The sequence below is a fragment of the Cuculus canorus genome, chromosome 3, assembly GCF_017976375.1.
Source record: "Cuculus canorus isolate bCucCan1 chromosome 3, bCucCan1.pri, whole genome shotgun sequence".
Taxonomy (NCBI): domain Eukaryota; kingdom Metazoa; phylum Chordata; class Aves; order Cuculiformes; family Cuculidae; genus Cuculus; species Cuculus canorus.
In genome coordinates, this window is record NC_071403.1 from 33,066,411 (window position 1) to 33,087,476 (window position 21,066).

At 39.1% G+C, this 21,066-nt stretch overlaps 1 protein-coding gene across 1 annotated transcript; it reads right to left on the reverse strand.

Annotated features, from left to right (window-relative positions):
- Window positions 1–497: 497 nt before the first annotated feature.
- Window positions 498–16,387, reverse strand: TUBE1 (tubulin epsilon 1). Its single transcript, XM_009564845.2, has 12 exons — window positions 16,331–16,387; window positions 16,171–16,244; window positions 13,333–13,385; window positions 10,055–10,112; window positions 9,368–9,483; window positions 8,242–8,363; window positions 6,790–6,977; window positions 5,812–5,987; window positions 4,913–5,053; window positions 3,242–3,382; window positions 2,545–2,719; window positions 498–1,715 (listed from the first exon to the last, which is right to left on the reverse strand). Exons 1-12 carry the CDS (start codon window positions 16,353–16,355, stop codon window positions 1,557–1,559), a joined length of 1,428 nt encoding a protein of 475 aa, XP_009563140.2. The 5' UTR covers window positions 16,356–16,387; the 3' UTR covers window positions 498–1,556.
- Window positions 16,388–21,066: the final 4,679 nt, after the last annotated feature.

Here is a 21,066-nt window from a genome sequence, read left to right on the forward strand (position 1 = left end):
GTGAAACTACATATGTGAATATCCATTTTTTCAATAGCATCTGGAAAATGCAAGTAGGAGTTCATCTTTTTAAACTTAATTGTTCTCATATTGAAATATATTCTCGAGAAGTATGTTCACAACATTTCTATGGTCAAGATGAGAACTTTTGGTAAAGGCACAGCAAACAAGACAGCTTCATGTCTCACTGTAACAAGTTGTTGCCCACAAAGACAAACACACAAATTCATGGATGCCTAACATATCAGAAAAAAAATTATCCAGTAATACTTCATCTATCATTCTTGATTCTCATATTAACATTTTCTGCTATGTATCTGCAAGACCAGAATTAATTTTTAAGCTCAGATTTCTTTTTGCAGCAGATAATCTTTCTCCAGTGTTGTGAATATAAACAATGCACTTGTAAAGGAACAAACCTGCAGATAATAGAACTGCAAAATTTCAAGGAAATGGCTATTTTTAGATTTTTTTCTTAAAAAAACACTCTCAACAAATGTTATCACAATGTTTTATTGAATACTTCTGGACTTATACATCTAAAATTGTGCTTACTTATACACCCACCCAACACTCCAACTCTGCTAGGACTTCAAGCTTTTAGAATCATTATATTGATACATTTTGATTTGTAACAGCCACTTGTCTGGCTGCTCCAAGACAGCCAAGGCTGGCAAGCAACTGGAAACAGCTGTACATTCTATTTTATAGAAGTTCTTATATAATATAAAAATCTACTCAACTGGGTATAATATAAATATTAAAATGTCTATTTTACTCGCATTCTTTCAAGCATATAAGCTTTCTTCTTCAGTCATTATAACGTCATTGTAAGTGCACATTTTGGTCAGAGCCATATTGTATTACCTCATTATCAAGTGCAACTAAGCATTCATGAATATGAATCATTAAAATAATATGTTAATTAATACTCCAAGTATACTACTTGTAACAAAATTTACCTTGTTGAATTTTCTGATATTGCCAATTTTGATATCAACTCAGAATGCTCTAATACACTTAAGTATCATGTGGAAGCAAAAATTTTAAAACTATGACCATAATTCAGAGCATTCTGCAATGATGACTACACTGCAAGTTTGGGAAACCAGTCTCATTAGAGACTTACTTTCATTTTAGAAAAAATGATGTGGGCTTCTCTTCACAGTTGCTTGTTGAAATACAAACCTAGCAACAATGATCCTTCTTTGAAGCAAGGCCTGCCTTTAGTTTACTGCAAGCTGAAAGTCTGAGAAAAGAACTACATTTTTGGCTACTACCACCTCTCTGTCTTCTCTTTACAGCATATGGTATGCCAATTTACTCTACAGTTCAGACGATTGCTCTTACCAATATCTGCCATAATTAGGTGCCTTCAAATCTTTCTTACAGGCGAGGCCTGTCACTTAATATGACACCTCTTGGAGAGCTGAGGAAGCTGTTGTCCCAGTTTAACTTTGGAATGACATTAGCTAGGCACACTGCACTTCATTCTCGTTAACTGAGTAGTTGGCTGGTTGGAGGATTTTTTTTTTTTAAATCAGTTCTTCCCTTCTTTAAACAGCTATCTTCAGTCTTCCTGGATCTGTTTTAGGCCCACCTTTTGTGGCATCCAGTTCATTGTACTCTTCTATGAGGTCAGACAAAGATGATATGGCTTCAGAAAAACAGCTTTGCTCCATCCCATCTATATGCAGATAATGGTGAAGGTGAGCCTACGACAATAAAAAATTCAGTTTATTCTTTTTCTTGGCATCTAACTAATTTGGCTCAGTAAGTATCATTTGGCCTGCACTAAAGAGGGGAGTGCAAGAACTGCAGAAAGTAGGTTTGAAGACTTATGGTATACCATGACTTCCCTTGCTTACAAACTTGGCAACTTTAATAGCAATCTCCTATGGAATTACAGTCAATATTATGCATTTCTTAGACATTTCTTTTTACGTTCTGTGTGTTATGGACTGATCACAACCTCCTGTTCCCCATCCCCCTGTGCTGCTTGGAGCAGGGAGGAGATAGAGGAGTTAGGAATTAAATTGAGTCTGCAAAGACAGGGGTAGGGTGAAAGTGTTTCTAGTTTTGGTTTTACTTTCTACCATACTCTGTTATTAACTGGCAATAAATTAAATTAATATTCCCCGAGTCAAGCCTGTTTTGTCCATGATGGTAATAGGTGAGTAATATCCCTATCTTTATCTTGACCAAATAGTTTTTAATTATATTTTCCACCCCTGCCCTGCTGAGGTGGGGAAATCAGAGAACAGCTTGGTGGGTACCTGGCAGCCATAAACTGGTAGGCAGATCTGTCAGATACTGCCTCACTGTTGAAGAACATGAGTATGTTGCCTAGGAGGTACAGGTTATTAAGGGATTTAGCCTTTTGAAGAAGCAGCTGTTGAAATGATTCTCTGATAGGTAGCACAGATAAAAATCTTGGGCTGTGACTTTCCAGTAGTCCCTTTGCGATACTAAGGCTTGTTTCCCAACAATGCAAGATACTAAAGATTAGTGGCTATGGATGTTATAACGATGACAGACTTGTACCTTTTTCTTGTAGAGCTTCATAAATCTGTTTTTAAGTTCAATGAAAGTTGGTTTCACACAGGTGTTGTTTGCTAAAGCCAGGAGAGAATGGGAATGGCCCACAGGAGGTACTGAACACAATCCAGTTTTCCAGCCCTCTTGATTCCAAGAGACAAAGTGCAAGGAAGGCTTCAACCTGTGATACAAAAATTTATAGTTATCTAGGGAAAGAGCACAAAGCCTAAATTCCCTTAGCTAACAAACAATCTGAAAAGGTTAACATAAAGCTTTCAGGACTGAGACAGTTATAATTAGCATAATGAATAAAATATTTTAGACTTCAGACTAAACCAGTGTGTCTATTTAAAAAAAACAAAACCAAACCAAACAACTAAACCCTTCTACCACAGAACTTTTTCTTTCAACATTTTTTACTGGCAGGAGACCTCTGAAAGTTTGGGATTAGCTTTCTTTTGCATTTTTGATAATGGGAGGAGCTGCACAGGGACATCCACTCAGCTCCCTTTATGGGAAATCTAAGAGTGCTGTGACTTATTCTAACACATTAAGACTTTTTCCCCTTGTGAAATTAAGAATAATATTTCTGAATAAAGTGATCTGATATCAAAATTTGTCAGATAAAAAGTGAGAGTGCTCTGGACAACTGACAACAGTTTCCATAACAAATACCATGACTATTTGGTGTGGAATTACAAACCTTTCAATATTTCTGCGAAGGTCTGAAAGCTGCACATTTCCTCGAACAAGAAGTGCACAGGCAAGGTAGAGGCTATGCTTTGGATCTGCTTGAATTAGTTGATGATCTCTACTAAAAGCATCTGAAAACATCTGATCCAATCTAGGTGAAAAGAAAAGAAAGTTATCTACTCTCACTAAAGTAGGCCACAAAAGTTCTTCAGAATGTCCACCTTCAGAGTTAAGAAGTACATAAAATTATGGAAATAAAGGTACATTTAATCTGTGACCATGAATGACAGGAAAAAGATATAAACCTTTAAGTGTACATATATTGGCATTAGAAGTTTTAAAAACAGACCAGATCAGTTTTTCACTTTCTTCTCCCTCATATTACAACCCACTGTTGAGTCTGAAGTCAGAAGCGGACAGATTAAAGAGAGTATATTAAGGAAATTTTGGGTCAACAGTTACAAAGTATTGAAGTATGTAAAAGGATTTAAGTACTTGAGGTTCTGGTTATATGACAATTTGAGTGGACAATCTCACTGCTTGTGAAGGATCTGACAAGGAATATTGAAGTGCTGCTGACCCTTACAGGACTGATTACCACTCTGTTACACCTAAGAAGATCAATGAACCATATAACTGTATTAATTTTGATCAATGATTTAGGAAAAGACAGACTGTACTTGTTAGAATTTCATTGTGTATGACTGCTTTAAAAGATGACACAGCAGATCATATTCTTCCTCTTTTCACCTCTAAGTAAGGTCCACTGTACCATGCGATATCAAAGATGGTTGGTGTCTTGAAGTCTCTGAACCCATAACATCTAAGCTAATCTTTCCATTTGTTCCAAACACCCTGCATCTATCAGCTCTACTTCTGATTTTAAAAACACCTGTCATGATCTGCCTATTAAAAAAAGGAAAAAAAGGAGACAAAAATACTACCGTTTGGCCAAGTATCTTCCCATAATCTGCTACTTTCCCTCCAGTACTGTACTGTCTTCTGAGGGCATGGTTTCAAGAGATCCAACTGATTGTCAGAAGTTGCTATCACAGAAAAGGGGTGATCCTGCCCTCTTCTGCACTTTGTGTACTTCCATCACTTACCCTTAGCAGGTTCTATCCCTATTTGGACCTTTACTGAATGAATATAACTCACTAAAACCAGTGAAATCTACTTTAACTGATTATTTTTCTGCAAAGTCAAAGGGGTAAATTGCCTCAAAGAGTTTGACAAGCATCAGTCTATCATTACAACAGCCCGTTAAAAAGGCTTGCCTGCATCTCCAGATTGGAGTTAAAATGCCATTACTTCCCAAGAAGTCTAGTTTAACTCCCTGTGTGTCTTTACATCATTTTGTAAGGCAACTGCAAACTGTTACTCAGAAGAACTTGTGGTGTGTGTTGTACCTATCATCCAAGTAACACATTTTTCTAACAGAAACATTTCCCAGCAGAGATCACAAAAATCTACTTCAAGTTTACCTGCTCAGCCATTACAGAGAAAAGGGACGAAGGATGTTCTCAAAATCAGCTGGATCATTTTTAAAATGCGACAGAATTAAAACCTTTAGAACTTCTACCCTTAGTTTTGCTATAGAATGGATTTTTTTAAATGAAAACTAAGGAAGAATAAAAAACTAAGCTTCAAATGTAAAGCTTCCATAGTATTTTTTTCTTACCTTCTAGGAGGTACATTAACATCAGCCAGTGTATACAGAGGAGTCAAGCTTGAAACCAAGTAATGCAGGCGAGGAAATGGAACCAAATTCATGCTGATTTCATTAAGATCCATGTTAAGGGATCCTTCAAACCTAGCAGAGCTGAGAATTTAACAAACTGTTATAAAGCTCTTATAAACTAAGTAAATCACATTTATAAGGTAAACATTAATTATATCTATTTTTCAATTGTCCCCTACAATAAAACAGTAAAACACAGTGTTCATGAAACAGTGTTCACGTATAATTATCAAGCTTTCACATTTGGCAGTGACAGCGCTATATCTTATTTCCTCACACTTCTCATTATAGAACAATTAACCATCAAGAATGAGACCTTAATTGTAGTCTTTAGAATTGTTTTTCAGTATGTGGACATAGCTGCTCAGTACTGGTTTTAATAATTAGACTATAATAAAACATGCATGACTTAGCATTCCTGAAAAGCTGTTTAAAAGAAAAGCAGGCCAATACTCCAGAATGATATTTCACCAGGATTTTCTTACAGCAATAAACAGTTTAGTAGAAACAATGGTCTGAGGTCTGATGACATTTATAAAATAATACAACCGGCTTGGAAAGGCAAACCTCCCTGGGTTCCATTAAGCACTAATAGAAGACAATATCCTTGTGCCTATATAAATCTCTTCCCACTTCAGGAAGGAGGCTAGAGCCACACCACTGCAATTTGAGTACTTAAAAATACTTTAACATTTAGTAATTGATAACTAATTCTCAAAAAAAAGAGACTCTCGTCAAACAGAAAATAATTAATATTGAGTTGATGCAGGCCTGCATATTTCCATCACACACCATGTCTAGCAGTACTACTTGTACAGAGGAATAATCCATAACTTTACCTTGTCAGGTTTAGCAGCAAGTTGGCTACAATATTGTTCATTGTGTCAAATGGCTTCTCTTGTGTAATTTTTGCACCGCCTGCGCTTGATGTTAACAAGCTGTTTTGCTTCACAGTTGACCCTAGCTTCCCAGAATTGGTCATCTGATGAATTTTATTAACTATATCAAACAGAGACTTTAAGAGAAAAAAAACCATACAGAGAGTCTTGAGTAGAGCTTTCAAATTAAGTACCCCAATTTTTCATTTCAATTACCCTTAAAGAAAAAAATAAGACATGTTACTTCTAGTTCAAACTTTATACCCTTGATACATGTAAATCCAGACTGAAGTGGTTCTAAAAGTCCGTTGCTTACACGTCACAAACATGTTCTACTTGTCTCAGGTGTTTGAATTTTATTGAATTACTCAAAACCCTTATCTATTAAAGTCACATTTTAAATTATCATAATTCCCGTGAGTGCAAAAATATATTCTCTAAATATATTTCACTTTCTCTTAGTTTTTTTCATAAGCATACTGCAAGACAGTCATCAAAGTCAGATTCAGATAAGTCTAATGGTTTGTGTGGTCAGGTACGCCTACGATGCCCATATTACTAACCAGTAAAGTAAAATCTGTGGGAATTTGGAGTAGTTAGTCATTTCCCTTGAAGGGCTTTACCATTACTACTCACAAATTGATTGCTAAAAGAATATAAGACTCTCAGCCTCAGCAAACAGAAGCTTTTCATTGTTTACCTTGAAACAGACAAGAAAAGAATCATTTTAGACTACTTTGAAGGTGCAGAGCAACTTGTTCGTGATAGCCATATTAAATTCAAAAGTCTGCAATGACTTAGGAATTCAGTTATTATGTTAAAAAAATTGAAATTACAGTTTTTAAGGCTTGGCACTCAAATCAATACACAGAAAGAAGAAAAACTTATGTGCAGTCTAAGAAAAAGAGAAATTGACAGAAATAGAATATTGTTTCTTACTTCGTTCTCTATCGGTAGCACACAGTCAGCGTGTTCATTAAGCTCCTTCATAGCCAGAACACTGTTATATGGAGAAGTAATAACATCATCTTCACCAGAGGGATAAACTGAAGTAACAAATCTATAAACTTCTGGGAATTCATCCTCAAGCAAATTTAGGACAAAAGTTCCAAGACCAGATCCTGTCCCTAATAATGAATGAAGACAGAATGAGAGAAGAGAAAAGGTTCCCCATGCTATCATAAGCCTCATGTGTAGGAAACACAGAACTTTGTAATTATGTATATTAATGAACATTTTCTGAAGCACTTGGCTGACAGTGACGGCTACTCATGTAAATTAAGGCAGGAAAGTTTTTCCCAGACAGGAAAATAATTAAGTGATAAAAGTATTTCCCATAGCATACCAGACAGAATGAAGTATACAATCTCAAAAATTTCTGAAAAACTAAAAGTCCTATTACATAAACAACTTTTTTCTGACCCAGTATTGTTAGTTATTTTAAAATCTTTAATTTGAATTTTTAAATAAAACATTTGTTGAAAAACACTGAACCACCCAAACCAGTTATTTGCTTTCCTTTTAGGGTTTTATAAATATTTCCTTATTCTCCAGTCAAAACAGAATAACTCCATCCCCCCCAGCACATGCAATGTTGTTTTCCTCATTAGCACTAAGCACATAGCACTAAGTTCCAATCAGAGAACTGTGTTTCTTCTGTCTTGGATATCTAACATTCTCAGTATCAGACAGTTTAATCTATGAGCATGACAGCAATTTTCTGCAATGATGGAACGATACCTGCAGGGTCTCTCAAATTAAGCAAATGGCCACAGAAAAAAGGCCATTCACAAAACTCTTACTTCACATTTAGAGCTATTTTCTGCGTCTTTTTCCGCATCATAACCAGTTACAATACATGCTCCCCCATGTTTCTGGAGGAAGAAGTTTTAGTGGCAATACAGTAATGATGAAACTGTCACTGCAAGGGTATCACCCTCCTGATTTATTAACAAAGTAGCTAGACACAATTCAACAGAATCTTGTTGAAGGAAATTAGGAAAAAAGTTTTTCTGAAGTTAAGCAACAAGAGAAGCCTTTTGGAAAACTCTTTCCTCATGAAAAAAAAACTTGATTACAACCATGATGTCAGTGTTCTGAGGCCACTGCCCCTTCCTCTAATCAGTAAAGCCTCAGTGTTTCCTTTTATTTGTTACCAGCCTTGATCCACTCGCTGCCTCACATTTAAAATATTTGCTCTATTTTTGTTCTGAGTAGCACTTAGCTTATGATTAGGGCTCCTCAGTGCTCTAGCAAAACAAATAACAAATAATTACAGGTCCACTAAATTAGCCAGTGTTAATTTTTTTTATTCTGCATTCTCAGTGATCCATATTTTTCTTTTTCACCTGTGACTTCTGCAATCATAGTAACCATAAAAATATTACTTACCACCTCCCATGGAATGAATTATAAAAAAGCACTGTAGACAGTCACAATGTTCTGCAGTTTTCCTCAGCTTTTCCACAATACTTTCGCGGTACTGACAGCCGTAGAGCTTATGACCTACAGCCCTGAAGATATGAAAAGTACTTAAAGAAATCCAACAATCAGCCTTTCATTTTTTTTAACTCCTCCTATTTGACATCTTACAGTTCAGAGTCCAGAACTTGGTGCAACCCCTAAGCTGCGAGAGCTGCTAAGCTGTGACTAAATCATGTGAATACGGGAGTCAGGATATGGCTTTAATTTTGAGGATGCAAGCAGCACTAAACTCACATCTGTGGACCACACACTACTATTTTGTACTGATAAGGAAATAAACTCCCACATCGGATGATCAAACTGTAATTATGAGATAAAAGTTATACACTTCATAACACTAAGGATATCCCTATGTAATACGTTTTCTGATGTTCATCTGAATACCATGTAAGTCAGTTCTACCAGTAATAAAAAACCTCAAACAGCTTATCTTCAACACACTTGCCTACTAGATGGTGAAGCTATAGGATGCTTCCTAGTCTGTATTGCACTTTCTTTCAGTACATTTGCTGATGATTTGCTTTCTAGTCTGTAGTACACTGAATATTATCAGTTACACTAAGGTCTTGGTGAAAATTTGCAATTCATTATGTTAATCAATGTTTTTCTCTGAATTTCCCTTTTTGGTAATTTAGTTTACAGGCAAAAAGCAGACTCTGTGGCGCTCAGAAACCAGAAGTGCTCATGTATCTCCTTTTTACAATGGTTGCACAGTCTCAAACTAGATTATGGCTTCGACTGAGCAATGGAAGCAGCTGAATACCAAAGAAACAAAAATAAAAGCATGCTCTTTTGAAAAAGAAAATGAAAAACAAAAAAGAAAAAGCAGACAAAATGATATATCAGCAGAATTATCCTTCTGTAAAAGACTTTTCAAAGCCCTCCTTCAGGCAACAGTGATTCCAAAGTTTACTGGTAAAACGCTCCAGCTCCCCAGGTGCAATAGAATGAAACAGAAAGCTACTGTTATCATTCCTCTTTTCAAATGCCATCTAATTAGTTCCTAAGAAATGCTTTCTGAAGAGGTTCTCACCAGTTGTTTCCTGAACCAGAAACATCTGTGATAAGCTGCTTGCTATCAAACACATCCCTCAATGGTCCCTGCAGAATTTCATTTACCACACCCTCCTCCATGTCAATCAACAGTGCCTTTGAGAAGGGAAAGAATTAAAATTCAGTCAGTAAGCAAACCACTTTTCGAAATAATCACATAAAGAAAGATGAAATTATTTACAATATTGAAGGTATGTAATTTCTACTGTGCTCCACAGAAACTTTATTTTAGTTACCTAGATTTATCTTGGCTGATTTGTTTGAAGTTGCGCAATAGGACAGCTTTTCAGATAATGCAGTTTTGTCATAATTTTATAATATTTTTCACCAATACTTAGGAGTAAAGAAATTAAAGCATTTTATGTTTCAAATTCTCTTACTTCATGATCACTTACAAGTGGCTCAAAGGCACCCATTCCTTAGGAAATGCAAATAAAACTTAGTTGGTAATAGCTGCAATAATTTTATTAAAATTATGATTTAAATTACTCAACTAGACTGGCAGCAAACTGCATTACTCTATCGAACCACAGAAGTGACTATTAGAAATTTTATTATTCAAAGTAGCATTTTAAAACATATGCAAATATAAGGACCTTATGAAAATTCCTACACAACTGAATGTAAATACACAATGTAAAAAGAAGACCTTTATAGATTGTCTTACTCGTGCTTTTAAAGAGCAGATTTTCCCTTTATAAATATCAGTACCATCACCACCATTTCTGGAAAAAACAAAACAAACAAACAAAGTAAATAAATAAATAAATCCAAACTCAGAATCATAACAGAAAATAGGGCAATATATATTAGAACAAAAGTCCCTCCTTAATCTTTCATGTTCAGAAGATTGTTAACAATGTAAACTAAGAAACAACCTGAATGTGCTGCTAAGAAAGACCTCAATATTTCCTAAAGTAATGCAATTACGGGACATGATCTCAATCAGAAATATCTTAAGCAGTACTTCAGGAAGCTGAATAGATTAGCATTGAAAGTCTACTCTCAGAGACAGCCTCTGCTCTGCGTTAATTCCACAAGCAGTGCCAAAACTTGGAAGGGTTATCTTTTATCCAGCACGTGGTATATCTGTATCTTACAATGGAACAGAGCGTGCCAAATAGCACTACTACCTTTTCAAAGGGGATACTACAGCATTGTGCTACTGTGAGAGGTTACAGTGGGGTAATGGGTATAAGTTGCTCCTGGGGACATTCCAATTGGATTTCAGAAGAAAGTTTTTCGCCATGAGAACAGTGAAACATTGGAACAATCTCCCCAGGGAAGTGGTGGATCCCCCTACACTGGACACGTTTAAGGCTCAGCTGGACAAGGTGCAGGGCCATCTCATTTAAACTATATGCCACCTAAAAAGGTTGGACTAGATGATCCCTGAGGTCCCTTCCAACCTGGCATTCTGTGATTCTGTGAAGCTGTGTAACTGCATTAGTACAGGACTGTGCTTGACTTATTTTGCCATTCAGATTTACAAGTGCAGAAATCATGCTGGGCTGACTTAGCTTAATTTGCACCTTTTTCCCCCAGGACTGTTTGTACTGAGACAACCTAGGGAGCTATGCATTGTGTACAATCACACTTTTTTCACAGTGAGTGCTGGTGCTTCTACACACAAGGGAAGAGACACTCCAGTCTGGCCACACTATAGTCAACAAAGAGAAAAAAGGCAGGGATATTGGAAGATGGATCTAATTTTTCCCTCAATTATTGACCTGATTTGGGGGCTGGTCAAGACTAAATATAAAGCATCTCTTAGACTATTTCACATTCAACGACAATAATATTCTAAAACCACTAGCTACAGCACCAAATGTTCTGATCATTCTTGGCCCATTCAGGAATGAGGGGAAGAGAGTATGGGGCTGCACTGGATTCCACAGTTCACAGCAGCCTCCAGTACTAATGTGAATTCTCTAGCCTACATAACTCCCATGAGTCCACTAGAGCACCAGTAAATCCAGCTAGAGAAGTTCTATTTCTTTTTAGGGACTAACAAAACTCAAAGAGATTTATAGATATATATATATAAAATGAACACTTCTTTCTCTTACTACCATCTTTAAGGTCTTTCATGCAGCCCATACTCTGAATCACTTTGATTCAATTGCTGACCTCTCCCTCCTCCATGTTCCCTGGAATCCTCTAGGCTTCAGACACACATTTTTTTCTGCATATAAAACCACTGAAATGCATAAGCACATTTCCAATATTACACAGTTTAATAATCACCAGAATAGTAAAAAATTCCGACGGTTTCTGCCAGAGTGTTGCTGATTGCTGTTTGTGATAGGATAACCCACATTGATTAATTATTTTCATGAGTGGTATGTCATAGCACAGAAAACTGAAGTTTGTCTCCTTCATGACATAGGGTTTTATGTTTGCAACGGCCAGGGAGGTGAATTAGTTATTTCTGACAAAACTAAAACAAACCCAGCAGCAATAACAAAAGGCAAAAACCTCACAGCCTGAGCAACAGAGTTTGAAAGTACTCTCCCTAACTAAATTATAGTTCAATGCTACAGCTAAAAGTGGGATGTGTTTCAACAGGAAAATAGACAGCTCCTGGAAGAGATGAGATTTGAATAATCATTCTTTTGTTTCACAGGTAGGGGAATCTTCCTTGAAACTTCTACAGTATTCAGCAAGATACGTCCTTCCTCCTTACAGAGAGAAAACAAATGTTTCTTCAATAGCCAACCTGTCAATTGTAATTTGGGTGGTTTCATTTGGCACACACAGAAACAGACGTCGCTTACAAGCAAATTTTCTTGAATTAAAAAAAAAAAGATATTCTAAGAAATGCCCACAAAGAATGGCAATGATAAACTCCAACGGACTTGCATGTTCTTTCAAATAGGTAAAATTTGAGACAAAAGAATTAGTATTTCAATGACATTTTAGTTAAAATTGCATCCTGTACTGCAGCCTTGCCTTACAATGGAAGGAAACAAAGGCTGGTCAATTGCCTTTTAAATAATTAAAGTGTAACACCAATATCCAAGTACACAACCGTTTTTTCTTGTAAACTGCAACAATTTTTGTAACTGGACAAGTAAGAGATGACAAATGCTCTTCACATATGAATTGGTTAACTTTAATAAAAATCACAGCCATCACTCTTTGTGCAACAAACTAGTCAGATAAAAGGGATTTAAAAATTGACATGACCTTTTCTGACTACCTTAAATACAATTCCTATTACAACTCTTGAAGAAATGCTGCGTTGGTATACAGAGGGCTTGCAGTCTGCTCGTGATTCACAAAGGCAAAAGCTATCAGATCCCAACTGCCCATTTTGGGGACAGAAGAAAAGGCAAAAAAACCCAAACACATTCAACACTTCTAACTACTTAAGTAAGTGTAATTAAAATAGAAAGGTAAGGAGAGTGTTTTAAGAATACAAAGAAGTAACAACTTTTTCTAGCACAATCTAAATATGTCCTGAAAAAGAGAAAACTGAAAGTTAGGTTCAGAGAGCATAGCAGAATTGTTGATCTTAGAAGTTCCACTTCTTACGCCTCCCCCCCACCAGCAGGGACACTTTCCACTACATCAGGTTGCACAAAGCCTCATCGAACCTGGCCTTGAACACCTCCAGGGATGGGGCACCCATGACTTCTCTAGGCAACCTGTTCCAGTACCTCACCACCCTCACAGGAAAACCATTCTTCCTAATATCTAATCTAAATCTCCCCTTTTCCAGCTTAAACCCATTACACCCCATCCAATAACTACACTTCCTGATAAAGAGTCTCTCCCCATCTTTCCTGTAGGCCCCCTTTAAGTACTGGAAGGCTGCTATAAGGTCTTCTCAGAGCACTCTCTTCTCTAGGCTAAAAAAACACAGCTCTCTCAGCCTGTCCTCATATGGGAAGCGCTCCAGGCCTCCGATCAGGTGTTAAACTTACGAGCTGCTTGACTTACCTTGTATCAACATTCCTAAAGAAACTGCTTAATGCTTCATCATAAATTCCTTTCTAAAAAGAAACAACATGACATAAGATGATATGTAACTTCAAAAATTCTCAGTGCTTTTTCATAGAATAACTTAATTTGAAAAGGACCTCTGAAGGTCACCTGTCAAATGTCCCCACTCAAACCAAAATGAACATCTACATTGAATCCAACTAGCTCTAGTCAGCACTAAAAAGAACATTTCATTGAAGCATCAACTTGATGTTCAAAACTATCAGGAGGACATAACTAGGAAATTAACATTTCAGCACAAGGTTAAAAAACTACTCTTTCTTAATTTCTTAAGACTTAGTATTTTACTGAAGATCTCAATGCAATAATTAAATAGAACAGCTGCTACTTAGCTCACTCAGCTCATCACTGATACAATATAGGGAAAGCTCCATCCCAATAACACTTAAGTCCATGATGTACTGTGGAAAGGTAAGCATGTCACACTGCATCAGTGATTCCGAAACTCCCTGATGAAGTATGGTGTGGAAATTACTTACCCCTTCATAAAGCTAGAGACCTCGTAAGTTTAAATACTTCAATGTTATTTAATAGACTGCTTACTGTTTTCCTAAAGACCTGACAAAGCAGAATTTGGAAGCTGCTTTTCTCTACAACACTAAAGCCTCTCCCTATGTGTATGAACTTTATCCACTGCCTTTTAACAGCTGCTTCCAACAGAAGGCACTGAGAAGGACTGCTCATCGTTATCTGTTAGCGTATGGTATTTACCAGGAAATAGAATCCTTATAGTCATGGAAGAGTGCATTTTTGGTCAGGGTACTCTGCACAGCACAACTGAACACTAAATTACTGCATGGCATGCACCAACATGGAAAACAAAGGTGGGCTTCGGTGGGATGCTTTCGCTTTACTGCCAGTGCCAAAGAACCTGCCCCGAATCCCCTTGGGAGACCTTATCACTGTCTACAACCACCTGAAAGAAGGTTATAGCGAGGTGGGTGCTGGTCTATTCTCCCAAGTGACAAACAACAGGACAAGAGGAAATGGCCTCAACCTGTGCCAGGGGAAGTTCAGTTGGACATTAGGAAAAATTTCTTCACTGAAAGGTGATGCTGTGAAAAAGCCAAACTCAATAATCAATGCCAATTTGATTATTAAGCAGGTATTCTTTAAATAAGCAGCGCTTGGGTTTACAAGGGGTAACCCACCTAACGTGTCCAACTACTGAAACTGGTTATATGACTTTTATACTGGTTAAACATACATATTCATAGAGGTTCCAGGAAATACTGGTTAAACATACATATCAATATAGACTCCTGGAAACATGTTACATGTTCACTGCTTTTCCAGGCACCCACTCTTGTATGCACATCACAGGTGTTTTTAGAAGCCTCTGATGGTCTTTATTTTATCTCCTTCCTCATTGTGTCCTCTTGGTGAGCTCAAGTCTGTCTGTTGTTCCTGCTGCGGGACTGGGGACTGCCCTTTCAATACTTCATTTGTTCCTTGTTTCAACTAGTAAACAAGCTAAACTCCTGTTACAATCACATTCTTTCTAACTGCAAGCTGGCCAAGATGTGATACTTGTTATTCTTAAGCTAATTCAGTCCCTTAACATAATGACTGATTCCTTCCTTCAAAGGGTTATCAGGCGCTGGCAAAGGCTGCCCAGGGAGGTGGTTTAATCACCATCCCTGGAGATACTTGAAAGATGGGTAGATGAAGTGCTTAGGGATATGATTTAGTAGTGGACAGGTACAGTTGAAGTTGATGATCTCAAAGGTCTTCTCCAAACAAAGGAGTCTATGATTCTATAACCTTTTCCTTGAACTGCCTCACATCTGGTAATGCCTGCCTTGAAGGGGATGCCCTGGATTATTCAAGGTGGAAAATCAGGCTGACCTGATTTAGAGGCATTTAATTAAACAGCACAGAATCATAGAATAGCTTGGGTTGGAAGGGACCATACAGATCATCTAGTTCCAGCCCCCATGCCGTGGGCAGGGGCACCTCCCACCAGATCAGGCAACCTTCCAGCCTGCCTTTGAACACCTCCAGGGATGGGGCAGCCACAACTTCCCTGGGCAACCTGTGCCAGTGCCTCACCACTCTCATAGTGAAGAAATTCTTCCTTATGTCCAGTCTAAATCTGCCCCTCTCCAGTTTATACCCATTGCCCCTAGTCCTACCACTACAAGCCTTTGGAAACAATCCCTCCCCAGCTTTCTTGTAGGCCCCTTTCACGTACTGGAAGGTCCAGGCTGAACAACCCCAACTCTCTCAGCCTGTCCTCATACGGGAGGTACTCCAGTCCTCTGACCATCTTTGTAGCCCTTCTCTGGACCCATTCCAATAGCTCCATATCCTTCTTACGTTGAGGATTCCAGAACTGGACACAATACTCCAGATGAGGTCTCACAAAAGAGGAATAGAAGGGCAGAACCACCTCCCTCAATCTGCTGGCCACGCTTCTTTTGATGCAGCCCAGGATACGGTTGGCCTTCTGTGCTGCGAGCTCACACTGCCCGCTCATGTTGAGCTTCTCATCAATCAACACCCTCAAGTCCTTCTCCACAGGCCTGCTCGCAATCACATCATCTCCCACCCCATATTGAAACCGTGGATTGCCCCGACCCAGGTGTAGGACCTTGCACTTGGCCTTGTTGAACCTCATGAGGTTCTCACAGGCCCACTTCTGCAGTCTGTCCCGGTCACGCTGGATAACATCCCGTCCTTCTGGTGTGGCAACTGCACCACTCAGCTTGGTGTCATCTGCATAACCACTGGGGGACAGTTTCGACGGCACAGGGGTACGGTCCCCACCCGTACCTGGTTGACGGCGGCGTGTTCCCGCAGCGCCAGCTCCCAGAACCGGCAGCCCACCTGGTTCCCGCACTGCCCCACTGCGAATGGGAGAGACAAGCGTCAGGGGAGAACGTGGGTAAGGAGCAAGAGGATGATGATGGCGCCGGGCGCCGCGGCCCCTTACCCTGCACCACCACGGACTGGGTCATGACGCGGTGCGCGCCGCCTGCACTTTCGAACGCGGCGCCCGGAAGCCACGCCCCTCCCAACGGCAGGGCGCCTTCCTCCCCCGCCTTCCTCCCCCGCCTTCCTTCCCCGGTGGAACGTCCCATCCGTTGGGCGCGGACACTCACCCCCTGCCCGTCGCGAGTGGAACATTCCATTTGGGGACCCGGGGGGAGCGGTGCGGGGGGGAGGCGCGGGGTCTGTGTCTGGGATGCAGCGTGGCGGGCCCGGTGGGGTCTGTTGTTTGGGTGTTGCTCCTGATGGCCAAGGCTGCTGAAGAATTTCTTCCTAAGAACTAATCTAAATCTTCCGCATTCCAATTTAAAGCCATTCCCCGTTGTCCTGTCACTCCACGGCGTTGTAACCAGTCCCTCACCAGCTTTCTTACAGATGCCTAATGGGTATAAACTGGAGAGGGGCAGATTTAGACTAGACATTAGGAAGAAATTCTTCACGATGAGCGTGGTGAGGCACTGGCACAGGTTGCCCAGGGAAGCTGTTGGATGCCCCATCCCTGGAGGTGTTCAAGGCCAGGTTGGATGGGGCTCTGAGCAGCCTGGTCTGGTGGGAGGTGTCCCTGCCCATGGCAGGGGATGGAACTGGATGGGCTTTAAGGTCCCTTCCAACCCAAACCATTCTGTGATTCTGCAAGCATCTGTAAGCCAACCATATCCTGGGCTGCATCAAAAGGAGTGTTGCCAGGAGGTGGAGGGAAGTGATTCTGCCCCTCTGCTCTGGTGAGACCAGATCTGGCATACTGCATCCAGCTCTGGAACCCTCTGCCCAGTAAACACATGGACCTGTTGGAGTGGGTCCAGAGGAGGGACATGAAAAGGTATCGAAGGCCTGGAACACCTGCACTGTGAAGAGAGGCTGAGAGTTGAGGTTGTTCAGCTTGGAGAAGAGAAGACTCCGAGGAGACCTTATGGCAGCCTTCCAGTACCCGAAGGGATTTATAAGAAAGATGGGGAAAACTTTGTAGCAGGGCCTGTAGCAATAGGGCAAGGGGTAATGGTTTTAAACTAAAAGAGGAGAGGTTTAGACTAGATATTAGGAAGAAATTTTTTATGCTTAGGGTGGTGAAACTGACATAGGCTGACCAGAGAGGTGGCAGAGGCCTGGTCCCTGGAGACATTCAAGGTCAGGTTGGATGGGGCTCTGAGCAACCTGATCTAGTTGAAGGTGTCCCTGCTCACTGTAGAGGGATTGGACTAGATGACCTTCATAGTCCCTTCCAGCCCAAACCATTCTATAATTCTACAATTCAAGATTTGGCGTAAGAATAAGTGTGCCCTGAGAGGAGCTGAGGGAGTAGTAAGGTATCTGTCACCTGATTGGCAGAAGGGAAACAGTGGATGTGGTGAGGTACTCAGAAACTCAGTATAGTCCTGAGGATGAACCTGCCAGAGGCTACAGCATCTCTGATAGAGCCCTAATGCAGGAGATGTGGCAAAGGCCTGAAATGAAATCTTTCTATGGGAGAACAGAAATATTTCTGTATGATACAATTCATTACTTTTTGTTGATGTTTCATTTCCCCTAGAGTGATGGTGTAAAACGTGCCAAATGATGTGAACATAAAAATTAAAAAATAAATGAAAAAATGGTCTTGTGAAAGTGCTGTAATGATGTACCCTCCCATCGGGCTTCCAAATTGTGTTCTTCTTTAAGCTCAGTTTCATATTTCTTATGCAATTAAGTATCCACAGTGCAATTAGGAGGTGCCTTTGCCCATGTGTTGAACACAGCAACTTTGGGACAAAAAATGTGAGATGAGAAATGTAGACATGCTGTTGTCTCAGCACAATAAGTCTGGTCCACAGCATGGCTATGCTGCAAAATGGTGTAAAGAATGTGTGATATGCAAAGCAGTTGCTTGCAGAAAGCTCTCTTGTGATACAGATAACATTTCTGCTTCCTGTGGGAGAACAAAAGCACTTCCATGCAATGCAGTTCATTAGGTTTTATGGCTAAAACTATCCAACAGAATATGCTTTTATTCAAATGTACTATTTCTAGTGCTGGTGTGCAAACAAAATCTGCCAAATGAAATTCTTAATAGAAATACGAAGTATTGTAATTGTTTATTTGCTCTCAAGAAGCCATGATGCTGACTCTTGGACGTGACCTAGAGATCAGTTTTAAGTCCTCAGGAAATAAGGCTAATAATGACTATTTAAAAAAAAAAATCCTGGAAAGAGTCAATGTATTGCAGCAAATACAATAATAGCAATGCATTAGATATAAGAAATACATATCAAGAATATTTTTTAAAAAATGATTGAAAGAGAAGAATCAACTTTCTGGAAATCTGTAATTTTTTAGAAAAAGTAGCTTACTTAAGCTTCATGTTTGAAGTTGTGAAGGACTAATGGATTTAGTGTTACAGGCGGGTGGAAAGTTTAGCATGAATAGAGTGACACTGCCTAAAATACTTCTTTTTAAACTAATCACTAGTGTAAAACTACATGAATATTAATCAGGAAAGCAGCAGCTAGGCTTTCCCATCTCTCTCAGGAGAGACTAAATGTAATCTATAGCTTAATTTTATTCCCTGTTTCAACCTGAACTGGTCCAAACCAGTAGGTTGCGTGAAACTGTATACTTCTTGCCTACTATCATGTCCTTAAAGTCTTCCCCTCACATGTCTCATTGTCTAACTTTGGCTAAAAGCATTGCAGCATTGCTTGTATGCATGCCACAGCTTAATTTAAAGTTTACAGCAGTCTCAATAGTACTATATTTGTCTTGCTTTCTTCTTTAAGTTAGCTGCCCTTTCTGCTTGCTCTTTTAGTTAGCTGTAGTTTTTGTGGTCCATGTCCCATCAAGATTCAGCTTGAAGGGGTTTGCTCCACTGATCATAAGGTTACTGCAAGAAGCCCTGTGCTTTGGCTTCCAATATGCTATTAAGGGGTCTGTGATGGCAATTGTAAAATGTTTATTTTCACTGAGCTTGGGAACACTGTGAATCAGAGATACAATTGAGATTCCTACTCATGTGGGAATATTTTTTAGCTTCCAAAGGAGGTCCAAGTGCAGGAAGTGGATATGCAATAATCAGTTTGTTTTGGTGCATGTGCTCAGTGGTTTAATGAAACAGGTAACTCAACTGTGTGAAGGAAATAATCACACAATGACTTTCCATTTTGTTGTGGATGAAGCTGTATTTCATCTACCATCTTATAAATCCATGAATCTAGCCAGATCTCCTCAGAGACCTTTTGTCTATGTTAATCATCTATTCAACAGTCTTATGCTAGCGTATGTTTCATATCCTTATTTTCTCAATATCTTTTTGTTGTTGATGTTACACAGTAGTAGTGTTCCACAGGTTTGGAACACAAATGGAATACTTGAATTGTAGGAACTTAGTATGTTATTGAGAGGAAATGAGGTCACATGGATCACTGTGAATCTGTGAATAGCCCTTAAATCCCAGCCAGATGTACATCACAACTTAAATATATGTGCTATGCTTTCAGCATCTTTTCAGTGACAGTCATTTGACTATTTAGACCACATGCTGCTGTAGGGAGAATACACTGGGATTTGAACTAATGTTATTCTTTGATTTATTCAGGGCTTAGTTCGCGTATGAATGTTTCATTTTATTTTTTTTTTAACTGAGAACAGCTGACTTTTGAGGAGTTAGTGTCAGATCTGTAACCCTTTATTTTTTATTTTCCTTTTCAAGTTATTGTCCATAGTCTTGATCCCTGAGGAGAAGGAAAGGCTGATAAGAACCTTTAACTATGGAGATCATAGAATCATAGAATCGTAGAATAGTTAGGGTTGGAAGGGATCTTAAAGATCATCTTGTTCCAACGCCCCTGCCATAGGCAGGGACATCCCACTAAATCAGGCAGCCAACCTGGATCACAATATCTACAGATCTTCAGAAAGACAAAATAGAGGGACCAGAGAGCATACTTAAATACTCCATTTTCAAGCAGTTTGTTGAGTGTTTCAACTTGAGTTTGAATTCTTTCTTATATAGCAATGCAAATGTCCAATTTTAGAATATTCGAGGATATAATAACAGTGTAGTTGTAGCCCTGATTTAGATAATGACTGTAACAATACTTATTAAAACCTTGACGGTGGCAGAGAAAAGTTATAATCTCCTTAGGGTCAGTGCACTTTTTTTTTGTAAACATTCTGCATAGTTAAGACAGTTATATTCAGACTGAAAATGCAAATGGACAATCTGACAGTGCGCCTCAGAACTTGGAGGTTTTTTCCCAAGTCTTTGTAGATGAAGAGTTTCATCCTTTGGAGCTATAAATTTTAGGATAGATACAGAAGAGGAATTGAATTCTGTGGACATTTCTGCTTAGGCAGTTGCCATCTCTTAACCACCAGGAGCTTTGAGATGAGTGTGGAGGTGTGTTTAATGTAATGCATCACATACAGACTTTCTTTGGTGTGTATGGAATGGTAATTTCAATATCTGTATGGATTTTTGGGGCAGGAAATTTTGCATTATTATCTGCTTTCCTCTGAGTCTGCAAGTATCCTCTGCTTTATGGTACTTTTATTTTTTTTTTTTTGAAACCCTGCTCTGCAGGGCAAAAACCTGCCTCTCTGTGGCCTAGAAAATTGAGGAAGATATCCTCCACAAATACTGTTGTGTTTGATTAGTTGGTGATATAGTAAAAAGAAGTAAATTGAATGATAACAGTTTATGAATTTTAA